This window comes from Monodelphis domestica, chromosome 2, assembly GCF_027887165.1.
Source record: "Monodelphis domestica isolate mMonDom1 chromosome 2, mMonDom1.pri, whole genome shotgun sequence".
Classification (NCBI taxonomy): Eukaryota; Metazoa; Chordata; class Mammalia; order Didelphimorphia; family Didelphidae; genus Monodelphis; species Monodelphis domestica.
In genome coordinates, this window is record NC_077228.1 from 440,502,785 (window position 1) to 440,520,462 (window position 17,678).

General features: G+C 37.6%; 1 protein-coding gene across 1 annotated transcript in view; it reads left to right on the plus strand.

Annotated features, from left to right (window-relative positions):
* The first annotated feature begins 5,589 nt into the window (after window positions 1-5,589).
* The window catches only part of TMEM181 (transmembrane protein 181), a 119,346-nt gene continuing 107,257 nt past the window's right edge, over window positions 5,590-17,678 (plus strand). Inside the window, exon 1 of the mRNA XM_001381353.4 lies at window positions 5,590-5,903. Within this exon, the coding sequence (XP_001381390.1) occupies window positions 5,773-5,903 (131 nt within the window). The 5' untranslated portion in view covers window positions 5,590-5,772. The remainder of the gene's footprint in view (window positions 5,904-17,678) is intronic.

The following is a 17,678-nucleotide window of genomic DNA, read 5'->3' on the forward strand; positions in this document are numbered from 1 at the left end:
TAATGGTTGTTCTTTGGGTCTAATATTTAATCAGGTCTTAAACCACTTAATGGTATTAATGTCCAGACCACAGTTCTCCATTTTACCCACTTTAGAAAACAAGACTGGTTCTTTAAAATATTAAGTTTATCTGTTTCTCTGTTACTAAATATTTATGTTTGAACAAACAAACAGAGGCAATTGGGTATACTGGATAGAGACCAAACTTCAAATTCAGGAAGGCCTAGATTCAAGTCCCATCTTGGACACATATTGACTTTTAGATTATGGGTAATTCACTTGCCTCTCAGTATCCCCAAGCAATTCTCTAAGACTCTAAATTGCAGACAAATTGCCAGTCTGCTCTGGGAAAGGAAGTTCATTAATAGGGAGCTCCCTAAGTAATGAAATTACAGGCATGCTCTGCCTCCCCCAAAATCTACATATATCATTGAAAAGGCAAAGATATTGGTGCATTTGACATATTCTCATTACAATATATAATTTAGAGGCAATTTAAAACCAACTTTTACAAACGCATTTAAAAGTCCCTCAGTTAAAGTTGCTATCTACCAATTTTTTCACTATAACTTATTACAATGACCTATTTTTACTGTTTGCCTGACTCAGGAAATTCTCCCACTAACTTTCCTAGGCATTGTCTTCAAAGCACCAATTATGATTACTACATTAATCATATTTCTTCCTTTCATCACCAATGAGGGAGATTTATTATGCTACTGCCCAACTCCTAGAGTTAGGATTATTGGTGATGTTTATATGTAGAGTGTGAAAACTGCTCTTGTTTTATTCAGACACATGCTTGCTTCAGTGCCCACTGGAGTTCCATGTATGGCTTTTGAATTCTCCCTCCAAATGATTTTCAAAAATCATTAATCTCCCAACACTATTTCTTCTGCAAAATTTGCATTTTCTTCCTCACCATTCACCAAGATCTTCCTATCTCTTCTAATTTATTCTCATTTGTCTCTGAGTTAGTTAAGAAACAAAACCATCTGCCTCTAGCAAATATGAGTAATATTTCAAGTAGAGAATCCTAATAAAATCAGATGATGTAGAAATATAAATACAAGTCAGATGACATCAAAACTTTCTCTCCTTTTAATCTCTTCAGGCCTATTGTCTGATTTCTATCAGGTGCTCTCTGATTTATTTTAGTCTCATTTTTTTTGTGACTGGATCACTATACCACTCAAAGCAAATAAGTTATAATATTCAGTCTATCAATGGATGAATGCTTTTTGGTACTTTGCATTGTGCCCATTATTAGCCATTAGAAGAATTATGAGCTATAGTTCCTACAATGGTCAACCTTATAGGTAGGCAAGATGAGACACCTGGTGTGATTTAAAAAGCAGTGCTAAGCTGCTGGGTTTATAACCCAAAAGAGATAATAAGGAAAAAGACTTGTACAAAAATTTTATAGTCACACTCTTTGTGGTGGCAAAAAATTGGAAAATGAGGGGATGCCCTTCATTTGGGGAATGGCTAAACAAATTGTGGTATCTGTTGGTGATGGAATACTATTGTGTTAAAAGAAATAATAAGCTGGAGGAATTCCATGTGAACTAGAAAGACCTCCAGGAATTGATGCAGAATGAAAAGAGCAGAACCAGGAGAACACTGTACACAGACACTGATACACTGTGGCACAATTGAATTTAATGGACTTCTCTATTAGCAGCAATGCAATAATCCAGTACAATTCTGAGGGGCTTATGAGAAAGAATGGTATTCACATCCAGACAAAGTACTGTGGAAGTGGAAACACAAAAGAAAAATAACTGCTTGATCACATGGGTTGATGGGAATATGTAGACTCTAAGTGATCACCCTAATACAAATATTAATAATATGGAAATAAGTCTTGATCAGTGACACAATGTAAAAACCAATGGAGTTGATCTTTGACTATGGGACGGGGGAGGGAGGAGGTGAGGGAAAGAACATGAATCATGTAACCATGGGAAAATATTCTAAATTAATTAAACAAAAATTTTCAAATTAAATAAAAACAGTGCTTAGAAGGCCCCTACTAAGCAAAATATTGTCCATGAATTCATACCACAAAAGCACACACAAATACACCCTTAGCTGTCTTCTGAAATCTCACTATTAGAGATTAATTTTTTAGATTAAAAAAGCATCCTTTTTAAAAGTGAAAATATCTCATGAAAAATAAACCCATTGTGCTATCAGTCATTCACAATGTAATGGGACTGAATTAAATATATAGTTTCTTATCAACATCTAGCTGAGATTATATCTAAAGAGTGAGGATTCTGATGGGTGAAGAAGAGAAGAAAGCTTTAGTGCATGGGACTGCTTGGAGAGAACAAGTCTGAGTGGGATTCAAGAGTGGTGAGATTCCACACAGACAGAAAGAAGTGGGTGCTAGAAGAATACTAAGACAAACTTTCTGCTCAGTGCTTTTTTTTCTAGTGAATCATTTGTCTGTGCTTTCAAGATGCTCATAAATCAGTTGAAAAATGATACAAATGTAACAGAAAGTTATAATGCAAAACAGCACATAATTAATGCATCTTAAATTCAACAAATAATATAATTAAGCCCCTACTATGCTAAAGGTTGTGAAGATACCAATAATAAAAAAAAGGTAACACAAAACTTGCCCTTGAGGAGCTTACATTCTAGTGTGGGATAGGTGGGAATAGGATATGCATGTTATATACACATATGTATTACATCCTGATATACACACAAACATATAGATACACACCTATATACATACACACAGAGACAGATATATGAGAATAATGCAAAATCATATGAAAGATATCCAGAGTTATCTAGGAAATTTGGGGGGGGGGGAATAAAGAGTATACATTCAACTGCTTAATTGTGCTATCTCTAAAGAAGTATTGAATTTAAGAGATGGATACTTGGAGATCATCTAGTCCAAAATCTTGATGAAAAGGAAAATAATGATCAGAGAAATGAGACAATTTGATCCTGATCATCCATCTAGGTAGTGGATGAATTCAGTAAAAACCCCATTTCTCCTGATTATTGGTTGAGAATGTTTCCTACCAAACCATCATTACTATAGGATTGCAAAGAAGGGAGAGATTAATATAGACCAGTGATGGTTAACCTTTTAGAGGGGTAGATAATATCCTCAAGTGCACATGGAGAGGGGGAGGGGAGCAGTCCAGACCCTTGTGCCTCTGGCTTTCTAGTAACAAACTCTAGTGAACTCTATGCTGAGGTAATGGCAGTCGTATCCTCAAAGAGGGCTCTGAGTGCCCCTTTTGGCATGCATGCCATAGGTTTGCCACCTCTGGTATAGGCTTAAGTAGTTAGGGAAGGTTGTAAAAAAGATTTTAAATATGCTATAGTATATTTCTGTAGTCGAATGAGAGGCTATAAAATGGACATCATTAGGGAACTAACTATATCAAAATCTGATACAATCTACACAACTCTTAACAGTATCTCAGAATGGAAGATAGATCTATATTTTTGGATTCAGAAAGCATCTCTTCTCTTATCACCTTTTGGTAATGTCAGCTCTAATCTCTATTATCAGTACTCCTGGAATGATGAAATTGAAATGTTTATGTTAATAATTCAAGAATAAAAGCTTATCTCAAGAAGATCAGAAATTATGGGGAAAATTGCAAAAAATGATATATGGGATCTCCTACAGTAGGAACTTGTTCCATATATGGTAGGAAGCAGGAAATAAAACACAAAGTCATCAGTGAGTAGGAAGGAGTAATGACATTGGGTGAAATTGGGTCAGAGATAGATAATAAAAGTCTTTAGATTACTGAGTCTTCATCTGTGCCTCTAAGTAGGAATCCATGAACAGTTTTGATTCAACTGTCTACTCACTCTTTTCTGGGAGGGAAAACAAAAACAAACTATTTCCAGATCTCTTTTTAATAATTCATCCCAATGAATATAAATCTGAAAGTGTTTTTTGTTTTTTTAATTTTTTTTTGTTTGTTTCAAGACAGAACTCTAATTCCACTCATTTTTTTAAACTCTTACTTTGTGTCTTAGAATCATTATTAAGTATTGGTTTGAAGGCTGAAGAGTGGTGAGGGTTAGGCAATTGTGGTTAAGTGACTTGCTCAGGGTCACACAGCTAGTATGTATCTGAGAGCAGATTTGAATCTAGGACCTCCCAACTCCAGACCCGGTGCTCTATCCACTTAGCCACCTAACTCCCTAATCCCTTCATTTTTAAAAGAGGAAATTAAGATACAAAGAGGCACCCTCAAAAGAGGAAGAAACTTGCCCATGATCACAAAACTAGTAAATATTCAGAGACAGAATTTGAAACCAGTGTTTCTGTTCTTTTCATTATGCTTTAGAATCAAAGATCTTGGGCTGCTAGAAACCTTAGTGGTCATCTTATCCAGTCTTGTTAGTTTACAGATGAGGAAACTAATGCCCAGAGAATTGAAGCAACTCATCCAAGGTCACAAGTAATAAGAGGCAGATCTGAGATTTGGACCCAGAATTCTGTCTTGAAATCCATCATCTTTCCATTACATCATGCTTCCTTTTACAAAATAGATCTATGAATAGAAGTATGTCTATCTGTCTTAATTACAACAATGTTTAAAGGTGTAAAAATCTAGGAATATGGTGCATCTTATGACCCTTTCCTCTGGGTTGCCCACCCACATCTGGGTTTGCAGGAAACATCTGGCATCTTCTATTAGGCTCACTTCTGGATATTGTAAGTTCATCTAAGTACAATACTGTATTTCATATTAAAATGATAACAAAAATTTAAAAATATTTTCCATATATGATGACTCTCTGGAAAGAAGGAAGAATATAGGGGAAATTAGACTATGTAAAAACAAAAACAAAATCAACAAACGTATTTATTTATTTTTAAACAATTACATGTAATAAATTTCCACACAAGTTTTTCTACGTTATATGATCGAACTCATCTCCTTCCCTCCCCTTTTCCCTCCTGGTGCTCAAACATTTATTTTAAATATTTATAATTATAAATTAGGGAGGATCGGAACAGAACCGCAAGTGAATGTAGAGGCTCCGTCCATGGTGCTGAAACCTATGGGCCATTCTTTTAAGTGCTCCTCCCATAAAAGACCTCTTTCCTCTTTACTCCTTTCTCTTTGCCCGGTTTCCCTAGTTTCTCCTTTTCTTTCAGTACAAGGAGTTTCGAAGACCATTATTATTTTGTAAATGAGCACCTGATAACGAAATCAGAGACCTGAATTGGCGCTGGACTGCTGCGGACCCCTCGGGCCCCCTCCTCTTCTCTGCAGATATGGCATCATGGGCTGGCACAGCCCCTCTCGCCTTCTCAGGCCGCCCCCTCGCAGGGACAGTCTTGCTTTTCCCGTGTTCTCCGCCCCCATCCTGAACAGGACTCCGGGTTTTTCCTAAGAGGCATAGTAGTGGAGCTGGGATTGGAGAAAAAGGGTGAGGGTCTTTTAAGTCCAGGCTCTCTCTTCCTCTTCCTTTTCTTTCTTCCCTTCCTCCAGCACCTGCCCCTCCTTTTTCTCCTCCCCTTCAAGTCTAACTGCTTAGCGGTACTCCAAAACCCGACGCAGGAAGAGAAGCAAGGGGGAAAGTCAGAACGAAGGAGGGCGCCCTAACCGCCTTGCATAGGCCAGAGGCGGAGAGAAAGGCTGGCCGCGTAGGGGAAGGATTGAGTAGGGGGACCAGGTGAGCAATTGTCAGGGTGGGTCTGGGCAGACTTAAAGTCCGGGAGTTCACAACAGAAGAGAAGGCGCCCAGCGAAAGAGCTGGAGGAGAATGGACGCGGATTATCCTGTCTTTGAGAAGCCTCTCTGGAGAGAGCTCAAGCACTTCTGCAAGAGGCTTGGGGAGGCGTACCAAGAGCTGAAGGAGGACCTCACCCCTTACAAAGACGATCGCTACTACAGGTAGAGAGAGCCTGGGCATCTAGTGACCCTCAGGGTGCCCTTCTCCGAAGCCCCACCCGGCCATAGCACAAGGGCAGCCCCTGCCTGGTCCGCTGCCACCATCAGGGAAACATGGAGATAGATTGGGGAGGGGAGGGAGAAAGACTGTTAGGCTGCTGCTGCTATTGTTTGCCAACGCGATGCTTAAAACGCTGGTAGACGCGTAAACGCGGTGGGCAGAGAGTTCAGTGGTTGCATGGGGGTTGATAGAAATCCCCATCTCCTTTCCTGGGACCAGCTGGGCTCAGAAAAAAGAAGAAGCCGTTTTCCCTGGCTGCTTAAGTTGTCAAGGCACGTCTGGGTATGGGAGCGGTTGCCCATTCTACTGTTAGGGCTCTGGGGTTGGACAGGTGAATCCTTCCCCATTGGGGTTTCTCAGAATATTTCTGAGGTTGAAAGAGTTGGTCTAGGAATCCTGTAGTCATTGATCCCAGGAACACTCTGGGATGGATCGTTCTTCATTCTTGGAAATGGGGAGGAGGCGGGGCTCCCTAGGGCGATCTCTGTGAAGGCTCCCTGGGCACTTTCCCACCATCTTTTTCCTCATGCTGTCTGCACCTGCTTGTTTTCTTTTGGGGCCCTCCTATCTTTTCCTCTCTCCTTGTTCCCTGCTTGTGTCTTAGGCCTGCTGGAACCAGCTATGCGCACTGTTTGGCCACCACAGGGTAGTCTTTGAAGAGTGATTCTTCTGATTGTCTTTGTGTTTTATGTTTTGTTTTTACTAGCTGACTTCTTAGTTTAATTAATGCTGCCATAGACTCAAAGCTCAGCACCAAGGTTTCTCAGGCTAGTCTTCCATCTTAGTTGTAACAAGGTCAGCTATGTGAATGTTTGAACATTTTTTAACACAGTAGGCTGGTGTAGTGGAGCAGCATTGTACTAGAGATGAGAATTCACTTTAAGTTCCAGAGCTCCTACTATATGACTGATCAAATGTTTTATTCTGTGATTCTGGGATCCTTTCCCAGAATCACAGATTTCAGAATTGGAAGGGACCTTAGGCTATCTAGTCCAACTTATACCTTAACAAGAATCTTGGATATCTAGCATTTGCTTGAAGACTTCTAGTGAGAAGAAACTCACTACCTCTCAAAGCAGCCTATGTCATTTTCAGAGACCTGTAGTTGGTTTTGTAGTAAGGTTTTCCTTACCCCAAGCCTAAATTTGTTTGTCAGCAACTTTAATCTATTGCCGTTGTTCTACCCCCCTGGGATAAGCAAAATAATGATATGCTCCTTCAAATATTTGAAGACTGCTATCCTGTTCCTCTTACATTTTCTTGTCCCACCAAGTTAAACATCCTTAATACTTCCAACTAATCTTAAAGCATGCACTATATTCTTTTCTGGACAGTCCCCTACTTGTCACTAGTTGAATTAGATGATACTTGTCGATGTTTTTTTTTTTAAATATAGTGTATAGAGGCAGTGAATATAGAAGAGGCAGGCCTGGAGACTGGAGATCCTGGGTTCAAATCTATCCTCAGACACTGCCTAGTTATGTGACCCTGGAAAAGTCACTCAACTCCAATTGCCTAGTCCATATTGTTCTTCTGCTTTGGAACCAATACTTAGTATCAATTCTAAGATGCAAAGTAAGGTTTTTTTTTAATTACATAAGATATAGTGCAGAAAATTAAACACAGTATTCCAAATATTTTCTGATTAGGGCAAAGTACAGTGGGGCTATCACCTCCCAAGACCTGGACATTATGCCTCTTTTGATGTCCCCAATGTTCCATTAGCCTCATGACATTGTTGATTTATTTGATTATTCAATCTATTATTATCCATTATAATATACCCTATGTCTTTTTCAGATGATCTAGTCATACCTCCCTCATCTTGTATTTACGTAGTTGATTTTTTTCAACCCAAGTATAAGACTTAATCTTTTTTCCTCTTAAATTTATATAAATGTTTTTGTCTATTTAAAAAAATCAGTTTTTGGATCCTGATTCTCTTTTCTGGTGTGTTAGCTGTCACTCTCGGTTTTATGTCATCTTGATGGAGTTAATACTGATTGGGTCTCATCTAAAGAACTGATTGACTCAGACTGACTCCATTCCAACGAAACAAGCTTTATTATAAGAGAATATACTAATTGAGTAGCTAGTGTAGTAAATAATTAAGGGAAGGGAAGGAGCTGTGGTAATATGTAAAGGTAGAGGGTGAAAGAGAAAAAGGGAAGAGTAAGAGTGAATAGGTATTTTCAGGAAAGCTTTTAATCTTGACTAGTTACTAAGGAAGGGGTCATTCATTGGGGCAGTTGTTACTCCCTGTCTCCAGGGAACTGATGTCACTTCATCCATGGTCCACTTTGGTCTGCATGGATCTATCCATGGTTCACTCTTTTGCCCACTAGGATAGGGGAGAAAACCACTAGATGCTAATGATATGTTAAATACTCTGGGCAACTTTAGACCACTTTTGCCTGATTCTGTGCCTACTCCAAAGGAGGGCAGGGATTGTGGGAAATGAGTCTTGTTTGAACCTAGTCCCTTGTAACTGGGAAACAGAATCGCCTGTACTTGTGCAGAGGCCCTAACCAAGGTCCTAAGTTATGTCTGAAGATAGATATAAGGACTTTCCTCATAATTGTGAATCTAAGCAATTCAGTCTTATTTGAAAAGTGGCCTCATATTAATCAAGTAGTTACTGGTTCTATGTTCTTTTGATTGTGTAGAGCTACTTGGCAGGGTTTGTGGGACATTTCAGTCCACATCAATCTGTCCCCTATCTCATAAAGTTGTTATGAAAATCAAATATGATCATTCAAGTAATGTTTTACAAACCTTAAAATGCCAGATGTTACCTATTATTTTGATATTATCTCTGATAAATATACCATTTATGTCTTTCTTCACCTATAAAACATTTGAATTAAATAATTTCTAAGATCTCTTCCAGGTCTATAATTCTAATTCTAATAGTTTAATTTATTTTTAAATTTTATTTAATAAATTTTAATTATTTAATTCTAAGTTTAATAAAATGCAATGCTAATTTTTATCTCTTTCAAGGATTTAAGGATGACTTGACTGTCAGGTTTCTAGGAAATATATATCAACTTGGGAAATATATTCTCTCTAGCTAGTTTTTATATACATACCCAGAGAATATTTGGAGTCAGAGGACTTGAGTTCAAATTTTGGTGCTCATGTGTATCATGTTAAACAAGTTTCTCAGGGCTTCGGTTTCCCTACTCATAAAATGATAGGTTTGGAATAAGTGGCTTCTAAGATCCCTTTTCTTTCTAAAGATAGGATTTTATGGTCATCTTTTGGTTCTTTTATTTCTTTTCTTTATCCAAAAATAAACCCTCCACTTCCTTGTAGATGTAACTTTTAGCTAATTATAATGCTTTGGGTTCACATAGATTGGGTTCAGTCTTGGAAGTATCTCACACATGTTTCTTTGGCCAGTCTTCTTCCTCTACTCCATAACCAGACAATTTGGCTTATTTTGCCACTCAGGATTTCTTGGACTCATATATAATGAATCCAGAGATAGAAAAGGCCATAGAGATTATCCAGTCCAGTTCCCTTTTTTTCTAGATGAGGAAACTGAGATGCATACAAATGTAGTAATTTGCATAAGACCACCCAAGTGGTAGTTTTGAAGCTAAGTTTTCTGACTCCAAATCCAGTTGTCTTTCCCCTGAGAACATTTTTTTACATTTATATCTTTTCAATAAAAGGAAACTCCCACCCAAATATTCTGTCTAACAAGACACCCCCCCCAAAAAAGAAAAAGAAAATAATACTAGATTTGGAATTAGAAGATCTCAGTTTGATTCTGTCACCTCTGAACTTTGTGATAGTAGGAAAGTCAGTTAATCTCTGTGCTTCAGTTTCCTTATCTATAAAAGGACCTTCTTCAAAGAATTGTGGTGAAACCATAGAATCATGGAGTTGGAAGGGACTCCAGAGATTATATAGTCCACACTATCTAATACATGTTCAAAAAGTATCTGACCTCCACTTCAACAATTCCGGTGTTAAGGAGTGCACTAGTCTTCAGAGATAGTCCATTTTGTTTGCCAGTAGTTCTAATCATAGGACTTTGAAGTCACACAATGGAAATCCCTTTTCCACAAGGCAGTCATTTAAGTACTTGAAGACTAACTGGTCTTCTGTTCCCAAGTATTTTCATCTCTAAACTAAAAATTTCCATTTGCAACAAGCAACCTATCATCTGGCTTCAGATTTCCTTGGCATCTTGGATCTTTTCAGTTAAAATGTATCAGTTAATCAGTTAAAACAGATTATATTCCTCTAGGGAATGGAGGCTAATCATTGAAAAGCTCATTCCTTTGAATAATAATTCATTTACTCATCACCTTGAACCCAATTTTAGATAAAAGCAACAAACCCTTAGTAATATGTGAGCTTCTGAACTTGCTCAGTCTTAGACACTGCGGCCAATACTACTAGTTATCTCAGATGATATAACTACTTTTATGCTATTGAAAATTGTCTATAATGAGTATCAACTACTAACTTCTGTTCATGTTCATTCATAGAAAAAAAACAAACAGGTTTGTAGAAGAAAAAATATATACTAGAATTATGAAATAAGCCATCATTTTTATACACAGCATGAATCCGAAGAGAAGCAGATACTGTGAACTGCCAGCTTTAAAAAAGTGCTAAATCAAATGTAAACAATTATTGTATGTATTATTAATATTGTTGGGTTTCTATTTGGAGAGTGTGAAGTCTGGCTACAAAGTGAGAGACTGTTGTTTCTATTCTTCAAATATACAATGATAAATCTGGAAAGAAATTTAAAAGTCATCTCATCCAATCTCCTTTTACTGACCAAGACCCTGAGGCCAGAGAGGTGAGGTGATTTCTCCTAGGGCACACAATCAATTACTTGCAGAGTTATGACTAGAACCTGAGTTCTAGAATCTCCTTTTATGCTGATTCTAGAGTCTCTTGCACCTCAGGACTTCCAGAAAACGTTGTGATCAGACATCATGCTGCCTGTAATGTCTCTGATTCATATTTTTTCCCTTCAGGGAGATCTCGAGACTTTCAGAAAAGGCTAGACATTTTCTTAGCAACTAGGAGAGAGAAAAGACAATAATACTGTTAAGGCAGTCTTTCCAAAAGTCTACAGATTAGTTAACTTTAGAACTAGTTGCATGTATGTTGTGTAATTTTGTATCTTTGAAAAATGACTTTATCTAAGGATTTACTGACAGTCTTATGAAAAGAACATGAACTTTTACTCTGTTCACATACATGAGTGCTTTGTGAAATTTAGTTAGCAGGCTTTTCCCCATGACTCTCCGTTCTTGGGAAATTTGAAGACAGCAGTTGTTACTAATTTACCACTTCAATTTTCAGATATGATCATTTTATCTCCAACTTTCTCCCCTCAACTCAAGTATCTTATATACTCCTAGTAGCTGTCCCTTTCAGTGCCTCTGAAATTTGAAGTTCTCTACTCTTTCTGTCACCTCAAAGACAGGAAAATTATTCTTTAGGTTGAAATGTATGAAAATGTAAAGATTACATATGTAAACCAGACCCGGTGAGAAAACTAGCTTTCTTTTTCTCTTGGTTTTGTCCAACAGAAGTTTCAGGTCCTGGGAAGGTTGAACATTGGGTATGGGGATCCTAGATTTAGAGGTAGAAAGGACCTTCAAATTTATCTAGTCCAACTCTTTCTTTCTACAAATGAGAAAGCTGATGCTTATGGACGTTAAATGATTTGCCCTAAGTCACACAGGGCAAAACTTCAGAGATGAGATTTGAACCCAGACCCTCTGATTCCAAAGTCTTTGCTTTTTCCTTTGCACTGTGAGGCTTCAGTGTTAGTAGAAAAAAAGGCCAAGTGTTAATAATTTGGCCAAGGAATCATGGAGTTTTTTTGTTTCAACAGCTTTGTTTATTCTTTAGGTAAATGGACCTGGCTCAAAAATACACATAGCATAACCTTAGTTCACCTTTATAAAGTGATATAAGCAACATCCCAGTGATGTGATAATCTTGTTCTACTCTGTCCTGTTTGAACCACATCTGGAGTATTGTGGGGATTTCTGGGCATTGCATTTGAAGGGACCAGAGAGCCTCATATTGATTAATTGAAGGATGTGGAGAGTCTTATCCTGGAAGAGAGTTTTAGGGACAATAAAATAACTCTCTTCTAGTACCTGGAAGATGAATTAGCCATGTTCTGCTTTACCCCATGGGCAGAAGCAATGGGCAGAAGTTGTTGGCTTGATTCAGAGATACTAACAATTTGAGATATCCCAAAGTGGAATACAGGCTGCCTCGGTAGGTAGACATTTTCCCTTTACTTGAGGTCTTCAGACAAAGTCTAGATGATCAATAGTTGAGTATGATATAAAGATGATTCTTATTTCAGTATAGGCTGGATCTTATGACTTTTGAGGTTGCTTACAATTCTGATGTCCATGAGTATATCAAAGTAAAAAGTGAAAGGATTATAATCCTACTTTTACAGGCGAGAAAACTGGAGCTCCAAGAGATTAAGAGACTTGCCCATTGTCACACAACTACTTAAGTGGCCATCCAATCTGACTTTTTGGCTACCAAGTCCTGCAGCCTTTTTATTCTACCATACTGCTCCCTCATGGCCATTAGGAAAAAACATGCTGAAAAGTTGTTTTTTGCAGCTAAAGTCTTTTCCTCTTTCTTATAACTTCAGTGCACAAAACCAGGAAAGGTTATAACTCAGTAGCCATATTCTATACATCTGAATAGACATGAGAAAAATATTGGCAGTGATTAGGACCTTGGAGACTTCCAAATCAATCAATCAAAAAGCATTTACTAAGTGTCTACTCTATCCCTGCCCCTAGGTTAGATGTTGGAGTCACGAAGACAAAAGATTAAAGTCTCAATCTTCAAAGATTTTACATTTTTGGAGTTGCTAGGTGGATCAGTAGACTGAGACCCAGGCCCAGAGATGGAAGGTCCTGGGTTCAAATTTGACCTCAGACATTTCCTAGCTGTGAGACCCTGGGAAAGTCACTTAACCCTCATTGCCTAGCCCTTACCACTCTTCTTCCTGACAACCAATACCCAGTATTGATTCTAAGACAGAAGGTAAGGGTTTAAAAAAAGATTTTACATTTTATTGGGGAGACAACATACACACACACGTTGTTGCTTTTCAGTCATTTCAATGTCTGACTCTTCATGACCCCATTTGGTTTTTTCTGTCAAAGATTCTGAAGTGGTTTGCCATTTCCTTCTCCAGCTCATTTTATAGATGAGGACTTGAGATAAACAGGGTTAAATGACTTACCCAGGGGCACAGAGCTAGTATCTGAGACTGAATTTGAAATCAGGTCCTGGTACTACTCTATCCATCTAACTGCATATATATATATAGATAGATATAGATGTAGACTATATCTATCTATCTATCTATCTATCTATCTATCTATGTATCTATATTTATATATATATGTATGTATGCACAATATGTACAAAGTTGTATATATTTACACATATTTAAATTTGATTTTATATATAATATGTACAAATATACAAAATATATGCAAATAGGAATAGAGAAAGGTAATGGACCTGTGATTTTGATGGCAAAGAAAATACCAAAATGGAAGAGGAAATTCTCTCTACCCCAGTTAGCACCTTTTCTGCAATTTATAGCCAGAAGGAGTTTCCAGAGCAATGAGATTAAATGATTTTCTAAGATCATGAAGTCAGTATATATCAAAGAAAGGACTTGAGTCCAGCTGCCTCTGAGGCCAGTTGTCTATCAAATATCCTGTACAAAATAAAATCAAGGAAATTTTAGAGAAAAGGCACTAACCATTTAGAGAATCAGAAAAAAACAGAAACAAAAAAAAACTGTGTTTGAGCTGTACTTTGAAGGAAATTTGAATCCAAGAAGCAGGAGTGAGAAACGGTACATTCTAGACACTGGTCACAGAGAATGCAAAGTAATAGAGATGGGAACTGGATTGTCATGTGTGGAACAAGCAGTCCTTCTGATGCAAGGCTCCCAATGCTTATGAACCCAAAGTGGTAGATTCTTACTATTGTGTGGACATTTTTTGGTGTACTTTTTAGCAGTGCCCTCATATTAACACTTGTTCTGGGTTAGTCAATAGATTCTTCTATATATCTAAATTTCTACTCTTGGTTCTTGGACAAGATAAATATCTTGCTACAATAATTAATGTTCTTTAAGTCTAGGAGCAATGTAATGGCTCTTAAAGTCCACTTAGTTCCCTTTTCTTCAGCTTTAGGGAATTTATTTTAGACCAAAAGTTATGAGTTCAATTAAAGTCATTTTGAGGTCTTATTTAAGATTATTCTTCACATTTAGAGAGAAGTTAAACTCCCTGTCTAAATTTACATTTATATTATTCTATGGCCTCTGTGGGTAAGATTATTGGAAATACTGTTTAAAAAATAGTAGATTACATTATACTATATGTAGCTAGATAGGCACTAGGGGTAGAATTTAGGGGGAGGTAGACTTTTTCTTGGAATTTCCCTTTGTTCTTGACGATAAAAGAACTTTTTTAACATCAACCTGTGACTTCAGCTCCAAGGTCCTCATAGAATCAATGATACTACTTGACCTTTCCCTTTTCTGGCATAGTTTAGTTTTATGTCCTCTTTCTTCTTTCTCTGATTGCCAAAGGGATTCTGGTTCTTCACTTGGCTCTGGATGAACCAGTTTTTTGCTCTTTTTCTCTATGGTTCCAGACTCTTGGAATCTTTATAGATCACTCTGAGAATGTCTTTCTTTTAATATAAATTCCTTAGAATTTATATTAAAAGTCTTTCATTGAAAGACTTTGGCTTTGACTGATTTAAGGATGTGTTCAGATCCTCTTCACATTCTGTTCCAAATGATTGATCCAATCTAGAAGTATTCTTACATAAATTACTTTTGGGGGCAGCTAGGTGGCTTAATGGATAGAGAGCCAGACCTAGAAATAGGTCCTGAGCTCAAATGTTAAAGCCTCCCGCCAGCGAAAAGCTTTATGGTAGGAAAATAGAAAAGGGATAGAAGTTTTGGATCCGGCGAAGGGCGTAAGCTTTTGAGATGTGAATAAGGAGTTAGTAATCAACTATTATTAATATTTGGGAGCCGCGGCCACGCTCCGATCAATGGATGTTGCTGAAAGGCTATATTCCGCCCAGAGATCCCATTTAACACTGCACTGGTCAGAGGATACTATAGCTCAGCTGGGAGAATGAATAGAGACTAAAGAATTAGAGAATGCTAGGTATTAGCATTGGAAAAGAAAGAGAGAGAGAGAGACTTGGCCGAAAGCCAGGCCTCAGGTGAAGATAGAGAGGAGAGAGAAAGGTGGAGATAGCAAACCTGCAGCTCAGAAGGAGGAGTTGGCCACGGCTTCACAATTTGTTCTCTTTGATACACAAATGAACTCAACACATATTGATAAGTTACATGATGCCTCAATACCTATTGATGAGTTACATAGTGTATTGCCATTGGATAATTGCAAATTATGACAAGGTAAAGGTGGGGTTATTATCCTCAGGTGAGTGAGACAAAGGGAAGCCCTAACTTCAGCCACGCTGGGAACAGAGTTCATTGCCATGCGCAAAATGGCCATGTGCCCATTCACAAACCTTGTCTCTTTATAATACCTATGGGCTGGACTGCTACAAATGTGACCTCAGGCACCCTCTAGTTTTGTGACTCTGGACAAGTCATTTAACCCCCATTGCCTAACCCTTACCACTCTTCTGCCTTGGAGCCAATCCATAGTACTAATTCTGAGATGAAATGGAAAGGTTTTAAAAAAATAATTACTTTAAAGTGAGGTGAGATAACCAATGGATTATCCCATCCTTATAACAATTGGGTACCAATTAAAAATCAGTGATATTTGTGAATATCTTGCAATTGGATATGTAGAGAAATTTTAGACTAAAACCCTGTATGTTCCACTGACTCATGGTATAATAAGGGCCAAGTCACTTCATCTCTGAATTTAAAAAAAATTGATTACCACAAAGAGGGAGTATTGTTGCATCTAAAACTACTTTCAGATTTTGTTTTCCTTATAGGAAAATTATGTGAAGTTGATTTTCCTGTGTGGGAAGCATCCAAAGCTCTTTGGGAGAGCCCTGATGTTCTGCCAAAGCTCAGCAGGGACTGTTACTTCTGCCAGTGAGAGAGAGCCAACATTAGCAAGGAATGTTGTGTGTGAAATCTGAAGAGTTAGCAGGGTCTCCCTGTGCTCTAACTGTGATCTGACAGTTTGTTGGTGGTCTAATTGGGTGTGTACTTCCCATTTATTTCAGGCCTAGTTTTCTGTATTTAGCACGGTGGGCAATTTCTCTTGTCCATGTCCTTAGATGTGCTAAACACTCATAGGCATGCATGGTGACTTATGGGATTCCTAGAAAATAGAATTTCAACTTAGTTAGGACTAACTTCTACCAGGAAGGCGTGATAACCAATAAATAGCAAATGTAATAACTGCAAAAAAAAAACCAACCCTTTTCTAAAAAGGCAGGATTTATTTTGGGGTATGAGCATTGCTATTTATATTCTCTGCCCATAAAATAATGTGAGAATTAATTTTATATATAATGTATATATATATATATATATATATATATATATATATATATATATATATATATATATATATATATATATATATATGAATGTTGTGTGTGAAATCTGAAGGGTTACGTATTCCTATTTAATGGTCCTGGATCAGAGAGATTCCTATGTCAGGGTTCTGTACTAGAAAGGTCCAAACAGGTCTCCTGACTTTTGTATTTGTATTTAGTAACTCCTAGTAATGTATCTCCCCCACCCCTGTTCACCATAAAACCTAGTTAATAGATAAACACTCTTCCTGCCTACATGACTCCATTACCTATGGGGGTAGAGAGGAGTTGGGAGTCTTAAGGAACAACCTCTTCATTGACTGTTTATTAATCAGAGATGTCTTGGAATGTCCTAGGGAGGGGCTGAATAATGAGCTCCTAAATTGAATTTATAGATCTGCCTAAAGAACCTTTGGGGTCTTTGGTTGTGGGGGGGGGGCACTGTCCTATCAATCTATTGTCTATATGCTAGTCTAATCAGTAAATTGATATTCTTAATCCAAAAACCAGTCTCTTGTATATTTTAATCATTACAATAATAGACTTTTTGAAAAAAAAAAACCCCAATTTCCTATCTTCTGTCTTAGAATTAATGCTGTGTATTGGCTCAAAGGCAGAAGAACCACGAGGACTAGGCAATAGGGATTAAATAACTTGCCCAGAGTTGAAACAGCTAGGAAATATCTGAGGTCAAATTTGAACACGTGACCTCTAGCTCTCAATCCCTTGAGTCGCTTAGCAGCCCCCAATAATAAACTCTTGAAGCTCAATTCAATTTAGTGAACATTTACTAAGCATCACCTATGTACTAGGCATCAAATGAGACATGTTAATTTTATGGTTGGATAAGATGGAAGTCCCTGCCCTCATAGAGTTTACAATTTAATTTGAAGATATATAACTGAATTAGCAAGGACCTCAAATACAACTTTCCTTGCAACGAAGTATCATCTTTATTATATCCTTGAGCAGGTAGTCATTGATCGTTTACTTGAACACAGTGATAAAGAGCTCACTATTTTTCAAGGTATCCTTGGCTCTTGCCAACTCTATTTAGTATTTTCTCTGTTACGTCAAAGTGTGTCTCCTTCTGGCTCATTGCTTCTAGATCCTTTCTTGCA